This window comes from Alosa pseudoharengus, unplaced genomic scaffold (assembly GCF_046254945.1).
Source record: "Alosa pseudoharengus isolate Yale_2024_CS ecotype anadromous, Long Island Sound unplaced genomic scaffold, YU_APseudo_1.1 YU_APseudo_1.1_scf_9, whole genome shotgun sequence".
Lineage (NCBI taxonomy): Eukaryota > Metazoa > Chordata > Actinopteri > Clupeiformes > Clupeidae > Alosa > Alosa pseudoharengus.
In genome coordinates, this window is record NW_027468881.1 from 26284833 (window position 1) to 26295399 (window position 10567).

Here is a 10567-nt window from a genome sequence, read left to right on the forward strand (position 1 = left end):
GTTAATATGTTTAAGCATGATTCTCTATGAATGTTTATTGTAACAACAAATGCTGTTTCCTTTAAAACAATGAATATTTTGTTTAGTAAAACTAACCACTCAACTAATGTATGCTGCTTCCACTCCAGAAAAAGGCTGTCATGTTCTTACTGATCTCAAACTGAATTAGTGAATGCTTTTCATATTTATGCAAGACATTTGACCTAAAGACTCGGCTACAGGGCTAGACCAAACACATAAAAACAACTTGAAGTGGATGACAGCACACACCGTATAACTCTCAGTATCACTCCTAAGCCTGTATGAATTTTATATCCCCATTTAGTCCCTCATGTGGAACCAAATGCTTGAACCTACATTTGTTAAGTCGTAGCCCTTACACACCATCAGACATTCGCCTCCATAGAACGAAGGTACATTTTTAATGAAACTGCTTTGTAAAATCATCCACACAGGGAGGTGCATGACTTACATTGTATTTGCACTTATAAAGCATTTGTACAAAAAACAAGTTGCAAAATCTAACATTTCAGAGTTGGTTGACAGTGCACATAAATTAATATTTGTAGTCTTCCTAAAAAATTTAACAATGATAAATCCTTTATTAAAAACAAACAAAAAAAATTGTATTTGAAGAAAAGTGCAAAAAGCATGCAGAACCACCAAGATGCAATTACACTAGAAATACGCATTTCACGCACCCCACTACAAAAGACAAGTCACAGCAGTGGTGAGCCTCTACAGACATGGTATGCCTGCAAAACAATCACCATTCACTAAATTTGATATGTTTTTCGTTATCCTTTTTAAATTTTACCTTATGTGCAGAATTATTATGAAAGATGACTTTCAAGTCACAGCAAAAGCTTTTAGTGCATTCTAGTCCAGATCTTTGGTACAACCTGCTCCTTGGTTATACTTCAAAGGAATTTCACTAAGAAGGAAATAAAAACCTTGCTCTTGATGTGCCAAAGGTTGAAAAACTGTAAAAAAAAAAAATGTATAAAATAAAAACAAGTTAACAAAATTAAACAGAACAAGAAATCTGATGAAACCTTGACCATGGCATCAGGACTAAGATGACTTAAGCCCATTCTAAATGGGCGGGATGAACAGGGACTCATTGGGAGACCTAACATTTTTACTCAGCTAACTCAAATTCTGCAGTATGTACAGCTCTGGGTATCCGACGAGGGGCATGAATAGAGGGGAAGGGGACTATAACAACAGCAGACGTGTTACGAAGCCAACCAACCTCTCCACAAAAAGAAAACAAAAACAAAATAAAAAACATTTTGCAACTGCATTGGGTTCTGCATTCATCTGTAAATTTCTTTGCTTATATTTTAATGGTGCTCGTAGACTTTGGCACCTGATTATAGTTCATCTAAGCTCGCCCTGAAGGTACAGTATTCCACTATGATTTCACTCTGTAAACAAATTAAGTCCTTGAAATCTGATTTTGAGGTCATCATTCTCGTGCTTTCTGCTTCTGAATAGATGCTCTATGGATCTAACAGCACCCATCCTTGTAATTCCTTACATCCTAATCCTGATTAATAATAGAAAGATGCTGTGATTACCAAATATATACACAACATTGGTCAAAAAGACAAAACATTTTAAGTCTACTAGTGCTGTGGCCAAATCAGAGCACCTTAAGAGAGGAAGACATTCTGCTAGAGTGTTTCATATAACAAAAGTTACCCCAAAAAATGATACCTGGTGTCCATGGTAAACAAAAAGACCTTCAAACCCAGAAAAGAGATATCACCTGTGAATCTAAAGCATTGCACAATGGTTTTACAATGGATGATAAAAACAGACAATGTAATTAGTCTGTGTGTAAACTCTATACGTGTAAAAGTAAATATTAATGCGACAACATAATGGTCTTACTATTCGCCCAAAGGCAAAGGGTATGATCATACTCCCACCAAAATGGTTCATTAGCCATTGGCCAGTCGAGTTGCCGTTCTAACCAGCTTCACGCTCAGTCTATTAGCCTTACAGGATGGTCCAGGGTATGGTCAACCTACCACTAGTCTGAGCTATTTGTGCTCTCAATCTGCAGTGGAGTACTGTACCTTGACTAAGGGCTCTAAAATATTACATTCCGTTAGGTGATATCAGTATTGTGGCATGGCCAAGCAGCCCCGAAGGAAGCAAAGAAGGAATACGGAGGGAGAGAGAGAGAGTGGGTAGAGAGAGAAGAGAGAGGTAGAAAGCAAGAGAGAGAGTGAGAGAGAGAAGGGGGCTTTAGGGTGACAGAGAGGAACAAGCCTGGGGTAGAGGCCGCTGTTACCAGATGGTGTAGCCCCCATTGGAGCCACCCATGAAGAAGTTGTTCTTGCGCTGTGTCATCATCACGTTGGCTCCCTGCATGGCAGCTAGCTGGGCAGCATTAGCTGGGCATCCAGGAGGAGGTGGCTGTTTGTGGGTGGGGGAGAAAAGTGAAATTAACAAATCTGTCCAAAGAAAAATCATGCCTAGAAAGCCTTTATGACCATCAGGTGGTTTATGGCAAAATGCTGATGGAGCATTCAACTACAACACATTTTGGCATACAAAATACAAATCTGACCCTATTACATTTCCCTGCTATCCTTTCTCATTGCCTGACATACGTAATGTTACCAGACCATATCCATTCACACTAACATGTGTAAGACTGTAGACTGTGTGGGACTGAATTGCGGAGTTAGGCCAGGACATAATCCTGTTCAGTGTTCCATTTTTTGGGGCAGTCCTAAAAGGGTCTATTGATGGTGCAGTGATTTCCCCATTTAGCTTAACCCCTCCCCCTTTGACATTTGACTTTAAAAATAGAATCAGTTCATCTTTGAGTCAAATTGACTATTCGTACCAAATTTGAAGCATGTGCATTGAGGCCTTCTTGAGAAATCACGTTTACTAGATCGGGACGGACAGATGTGTGTACAACCTGAAAACATAATGCCTCTGGCCACGACTATTGCCGGCGCATAAAAATCTGTTTTCTGGAGTCAGATGTATCGTTTGCAGGTGTTTTCTGTTTGGTTTAGAGAATGGTTGGAAGTATGTGGTAGGACGGTAAGATATACTGTAGATTCAACACAGTTTGAGAGCTGAATATACCCCTCAAATATTCATAATTTTGACATAATTAATTTAACATACTTAACAAATTTGAGCGGTTAATAACACAATGGTCTTACTATTCGCCCAAAGGCATCATACTCACACCAAAATGGTTCATTAGCCATTGGCCAGTCGAGTTGCTGTTCTAACCAGCTTCATGCTCAGTCTATTAGCCTTACAGGATGGTCCAGGGTATGGTCAATCTACTTTATTTACTTATACCATACTTTACTTTATATTGTATATACAACCAACTATACATACATCCAACTGAATAGACTGCATGTTATAACACTAACCATGCTGTAGCACTAAGTCTATATAACAACACTTTCTGTGCATAACTTAGTTTTTTTGCACTTCTGGTTAAATTCTAACTGCATTTCATTGGCTCTGTACTTGTACTCTGCACCGTGACAAAGTTGAATCTAATCTAATCTAAATGACGTTATAGATGGTTAAGCTACACCAGTCTTTCCACTTGATGTATGATGTGTATGGAAAACTGGCAGTAGTAGCAATAGCAATAGTCTACTTTGCAAATTATTTAACACAGTTGGACTGTGTTCAAATTCCAGTTGATAAATGCAGCAGCACCACTAAGAGTAAGCTGAACTATATTCACAGTGTAACATGCTGTTAACCACATTAGAGGAGGTGTTGATATCAATATCGTATTGTTACAGCTGGTAAACAGGAAACATTATCTGCAGCAAGAACTCACAACTGTGAAATGAAGTGGTCTGTTGGCTTATCTACTTCATAGGACATCACTTCCACCCATGCAAAACCAAGACAGAAGACATGTGATTTCCTACCCAGATATCACGGATAGTCATAGCTAAAGATTAACCATTCTAACTCAATCCCTTGAGATAATGCATCCTCCTCACCTTTTTCCATTTAAAATATGCAGTTGGCAAATATGTTGCTGATATTTATGCTCAACAGCCAATCAAATTACACCCCTCCCTTCTGTGGTCCTGAACTACTGTGTTGATTGGCTGTGACTGATTATGACTCAGTCGGAGTCAGGAATGTGAATGATCTTTATTTTTTTTTTAAAAACCACAAAAACTGCACGGACATCTGAGAGGGCCGCACCGTTCAACTCCCCAGAACCGCATTAATATAAATATAGGGTTCCCACGGGTCATGGAATTTCTGGAATATCATGAAAATTTGATATAGACTATTTCAGACATATGCAAAGTCTGGGAATTGTATATTTTTTAGGGCAACGGCATAGAATATCAGGGAATTTTGTTGTAGCAGTTAATTTACTTGCCAAAATACATTAATACAAATATATTTCTACGCAAAATTGATGTACATCTCGTTATTAGCTTTACTGCTTGCTTGAGTGGTTGTGGTTAGCCTAACTTTGTTTATTCAATGGCCATTTATTAATCTCAAAGATTCTTGAATGCTACATGGCTACTCTGAAGTCGTTGGTCGGTATTTTGTATCATTCATGTCATGGAAATTCAGGTTTTCTTGTCAGCGAAAATCATGGAATTTTACATTTGACTTGGAACCCTATAAATACTTCATCATGTCACATGTACAAGAACATGAAAAACAGTTTTTACTAAAAGCCAAATATTTCTGTCTACTTACAGGAAGGGCAGGATTGCTGCTGGTTCCAAATCTAGCTCCTGCATCAAAGCCCCCCTCCACCAGGACTGTGGAGCCTGGGGGGTACACCGCCCCCATAGGATAATAGGCCATTGGGACATTAGGGCCCATAGTCCCCACAGGCATCGTCTGTGGCAAGGGCATGAACATCTGAGTGCCTGGGTAGGCGGAGGACATCTGCGCCATCTGACCAGGAGCAGGGGGTGCGTGCATGTACCTGGGCTGGTAGATCTGTTAGTGGCAAAAAAGTGCATGTAAGGGGAGGGAGAGTAAACAGTATATTGAAAAATGTGGCTAATGGCAACTGGAGCACAAAAAATAGCATGTGGCCTCTGCATGTATGTGTGAGGGCACGAGGGAGAGCAAACAGTATGGTAAATAAATGTGTGCAACTGGCTAAAATAAGCGTGTTACCTCTGCATGTATGTGTGAGGGCACAAAAGGGAGTGAAAAATTTATGCAACTGGCTAATGGAGCACAAAAATGAGCGTGTTACCTCTGCATGTATGTGTGAGGGCACAAAAGGGAGTGAAAAATGTATGCAACTGGCTAATGGAGCACAAAAATTAGCGTGTTACCTCAGAGTACGCCGGAGGTGCATCAGAGTAAGGAGGTGCCTGGGCAGGGACCTGCATAGTTTGGGGGTACATTTGGGCAGAGCTCTGCTGGGGGTACACAGCTTGCTGAGGATATGAGCCTGTTAAGACATAAACATTAGATCTAGTTAAGTCAAATTATTAATTTCACAATTTCACATTTACAAGGAACAATTTGTTGTAGTTGAAAGACCCAATGTCATGGGTCCTTTCTGCAAATTTGCAAACATGTAGAATGGGGGTAGAGGTCCATTAGGGTTTCGGATTAAACATGCTAGGGCTGTGTACTGTAGTTTCAACTGGCATCCGACCTGTTTCTGGTCAAATACGTTTTTGCTGTGCAATAATTTAGAAACTCTCTCAAGGCCTGGACCTGCAGGCTCAGCGACAATTGTGTTTTTTCACCAGGCAATCAGACTGATGCACAATGGACAGTGAGGGACTTATGTATGTCTGATCACAGACATATACTCTTATCTGACTTATCGCTTATAATGAGGTGTAACAATAAGTTAATCTTAAATTGTACAGGGTTGGAGACACTGGTCCATGGATCAGGCCAGCATGTCCACCTGGTGGCCCAACCAGCTACATCAGCAAAGACCAGCTAAAACCAGCTACCAGCGTAAACTGGTTTTTACCTGATTTTTTCAGCAGGGAAGCAACACTGACTGATTCCTCCTTACTTACACCACCCCCGTCCTGTTCTTTCTTTTGTCCTGTCTTATATGTTGTGTTATGTCTTATATGTCACTGTGCCTGCGTAAGGAAATTGCAATTGAAAAGTTTTTTTTAATTGAATTAACTAATTTTGTGGTGATAGCAAGGTGTCCATACGTCATCTCTAAGCAATGTGGATATAGTGTCACGGGATTTATGTGGTTCATGGTGACTACTACAGGCAAACCCGTAACATAAAGGATTCAATCTATGGATTCAACATAACAAAGGCAACTGAGGCGAGCTATGACCAAGAATTACAGGGAAAAAATTAAGACACCATTAACAGCTATTTTACAAACGCCAAACACAGGATATAATGACAATATAGTCAGTGGTCATTTCACAATCATACACTGCCATTAAGCATTGCACAAAATCGACATCAATAACGCTACTCTAAACCACGCACATTCGAACCAGATCGTCTCGCTGTTGCAGGCATATTGTGCTTTACATCACTGCCGACTTGATCTGTCCAAATAACGCTAAGAGTCACAGATTCCAACAGACAAAGAAATGCATGCTGCAAGGGGAGCAATGTTTTGGGGTCACCTTATGTATCACGTCATTGGGTAAGCTTGCCAGTCTCAGCAGCCATCTAGCATTTAGTTAGCGGAGTCATTTTGGCTAACATTAGCTTGATGATTGTAAAAACACCATTGTCATAACGTTAGCCGATACACAATTTGAATTGACGGAGGTAATTCAACACATAGTGAAGTCTATACTTTTTACAAAATAACATTATGTTCTTCAAAAGACAAAATATTAACAAGAGGATGTAACATCGTACTAAAGCTTACATCCCATGATGGCTTGCGTTATTTATTTGCCTGACTAGTTAGCTGGCTAATTGTAGCTGCTAGCTAGAAAATGGTCGTTATATAACTAGCTAGTGAGCTAACTGTCGAGCTAGCGGGGTTAAATATCCTGTGATGAAAGATCGAAAGTCACTGATCAGAGAATGCTGACAAACATTCTTATTACCTTTGTTGTTCATTTTCCGTGAATTGGTTTATATCGACAAAGAATTTGAGACACAGAGGCAGTCTTGATCGCTGAAGTAAAATCGGGGCCTTCCTGACAACAAAAACACAGCAGCCTAGTCAAAGTTCCCTGTCTTCACTTCCTTGTTTTCATGGTCGTTGTCGTACTCTCCTTTGAGTGTTGGTTTATACTACGTCATTCTGGTTCGGCAACTCCTTGTTAAAGCGACATGACTTATTATCAGGAAAGATCATCCATGATGGCCAATAAATTTAGTCTCATGACCAATAAATCTAGTCTCATGATCTTTCTCTCCATCCTGAGTGTAGGCACATTTGATTTCAATTGAAATACTGACATTGTAACATGGAATCGAGACTGGAGGCTACCAGTGTTTTTCCTTGATGCCCATATGTGAGCCTTGTTGTCCAAAACTAGTCAATTTAGAGGAATGTGTTCCACCTCAGCACTTTTTTAAGTGTCATGATGTCATGGCTATTTATGAGGTGGATTCTCTATGTGAACAATTTCCATGTCCAGTTGCATTTATAATGTTTCCTTGACCTATTACTTTGATGTGACTTAGGGTTGAACCGTTTTGTGCCTAGTGAAGACTATGAGTTAGGGTAGCCTACTAAATGACAAACCTGTGTCCAAAGACAAAATACAGGACATATGTTTGCTCCTGCCCTTGCAATATGGGAGGGGTGTCAAACACAAAGCCCAGGAGCCAGATCAGGCCCGCCAGCAGGTTTCATATGGCCCCCAGATGTTTTGGGTGTGAAGGGAAATTAGGAAAAAAAGAGTTGTCTTCCAGTCCAATTGTCTTCAACAATGTGAGAAGACAAGAATCATAATATCTCTTTGATATGACATTGATTAAACCTAGCACTACAAACCATCCTCAAGAAGGAAGAGGCCAAAAAAAAACATGAAGGTATTTCAAGAGAGAAAGAGCAGTATTGTGACAGTATTCAATTTGGAATTGCTTGCTCATTGGCTAAGTGGGTATAATAATGGAGTATATCATCAAACAACAGATTGAGACCCATGCCGAAAAATTATAATGACCATGACATGACGGCCCCACAAGGTCTCATTCCAGTAAATCTGATCCACTGCCTAATATGAGTTTAACACCCCTGATACAGCATGTTATGCAATGACAGGGCAGTGTGCTGCAAGTATGGTGAAGGGACTTACTAATGCAAGCAGAGTACTGTATGTATGATGTATGTGAGTGATGACAGTGAAGATGTGGGCGGGAGGGGAGTGGAGCAGTGACTGTGTGTGTGTAGTGTGTGTGGGGGTAGGTGGGGGCAGTGTGCTGTAAGTATGTAGAGGACGTATATTGGAGAAGATCCTGAAGACAATGTGCTGTGTATGTAGGGAGGGGGTGGGGGGGTGGGGGGTATGTAGAGGAGGCTTACTGTAGCAAGCAGTGTGCTGTATGTGAGGAGCAGTGACTGTGTGTGTGTGTGTGTGTAGTGTGTGTGTGGGTAGGTGGGGGCAGTGTGCTGTAAGTATGTAGAGGATGTGTATTGGAGAAGATCCTGAAGACAATGTGCTGTATATGTAGAGGAGGCTTACTGTAGCAAGCAGTGTGCTGTATGTGAGGTGATGACAGTGATGATGTAAGTGTGTGTGTTTTTTGTGTGTGTGTTGGGGATGGGGGGGGGGGCAGAAAGGCTAGGCAATCAAGGACATGGGTAGATAGATGGAGGAGAAATCAAAAATAATAAATAAAAAGTTCTATGGAGATGTGCAAAAGTTGGAGAAAGTCAGATATGTGTGTGTGTGTGTGTGTTTTGACGTGTGATGAAATAAGAAAATAAATAAAAGGTCTGTAGCATAGGGAGAGGGATGTAAAAGTGCTAAAGGTCATGTAGGTGTGTGTGTGGGGGGGGTCATAAGTGCTGAGGAGTGAATGTGTGCAAAGTCAGTATAGTGTGAGTTCAGAGTTCGGATGGCCTGGGGTTAAAAACTTCTCCTGAGTCTCTCAGTTCTGGCTTTGTGACTACATAGGCGTCTTCTTGATTTCAGCGGTAGGAATAATCCGTTGTTAGGATGAGAAGAGTCCTTCAGAATCTTTTGGGCTCTTAGGAGTACTCTTCTGGAATAGATATCTTGTAGAGCAGGGAGTTGAGTTCTTATAGTACGTTCGACTGAGCGCACTATACTCTCACTATACTGCAGAGTACTACAATCTCTAACTGTGGAGTTCCCATACCAGGTGATGATGCTACCAGTTAGAACACTCTCAACCGCTGAAGTGTAGAAGGCCTTCATGATGGATGTAGAAACTTTGAATTTCCTTAGCTGACGAAGGAAGTAGAGTCGTTGTCTGGACTTCTTTAGAACATATTGAGTGTTAACAGTCCATGTTAAGTCTTAAGTAATGTGGACACCAAGGTATTTAAAACTTGTGATTCTCTCTACAGGTTGCCCGCTGATCATTAGTGGGGTGTAACTGTAGTTCTGCTGCTGCCTTCTGTAATCCACTACCATTTCCTTGGTTTTATTGACATTCAGTGTCAAGCTGTTAGATTGACACCACTGTGCCACCTCATCAACCTGATCCAAGTAGAGCTGTTCATTGTTGTTACTAATCAGGCCCAAGATCACTGTCATCTGCAAACTTGATGATGAGGGTATGACTACTGTTGGCTTTGCAGTCATGTGTGTAGATGTTGTACAGCAGTGGACTCAAAACACAGCCTTGGGGAGCACCAGTGCTGATGGTTAATGTGTCAGATGTCAGACCCCCACTCTAACCACTTGTGAACGGTTGGTGAGAAAGTCAAATATCCAGTTATTGCACTAAATTATGATGCAATGAATGTATTGTTTATCTAATGAATATTTGCTACATTTTTTTTTTTGCTTTACAAGCAGGTGCTCATGGAGCAAACCAAAATGGAATCCTACAGCTTAGTTTGGATATGATGCAGTAATTAGATGCTACTCAATGAAACAGAGCTTCTCTTTTGAGCGGGCACCAGGACTAGATGGAGATAATTAAAGATTCAGCTATTCAGCAATCACAGCTCTCCCTTTGAGCTCCATGGCAATATGTTGCTAATACATGCAAACGCCAATGTTTGCCAGCTGGCAACAGCACAGAGGAAAAGACATAGCACACAAAGCAGAGTGTGCATAAAAGGGCATTATGTTTTCATAATGCAATACCTTTACCCGTCTTTGAAATCCAAATAAAGCAAAACTCTCAAAATTACAATCATAGGTTATCAGACTACCAGGAGAACCCAATAAATAACCAAACTAGATGATAGATAGATAGATAGATAGATAGATAGATAGATAGATAGATAGATAGATAGGCTATCCTGAATTTGGCAGTGGCAATTTTTGTAGTTTTTATTTTATTATACAAAATGGATTGATTGCACCAATAGTTCCAGCACCATTCTCAGTAGCCTTAAAAGCAATCAGTTTGGCTACTTTACAATTCAATTGATTAAGCATTAAGAATCCTCTCTCAT

General features: G+C 40.5%; 1 protein-coding gene across 1 annotated transcript; it reads right to left on the bottom strand.

The window, feature by feature from the left end:
- Nucleotides 1–403: 403 nt before the first annotated feature.
- dazap2 (DAZ associated protein 2) lies at nt 404–7222 on the bottom strand. The gene is made up of 4 exons (XM_076277544.1): nt 7065–7222; nt 5337–5455; nt 4741–4989; nt 404–2430 (listed from the first exon to the last, which is right to left on the bottom strand). Exons 1-4 carry the CDS (start codon nt 7075–7077, stop codon nt 2302–2304), a joined length of 510 nt encoding a protein of 169 aa, XP_076133659.1. The 5' UTR covers nt 7078–7222; the 3' UTR covers nt 404–2301.
- Between the last annotated feature and the right edge of the window lie 3345 nt (nt 7223–10567).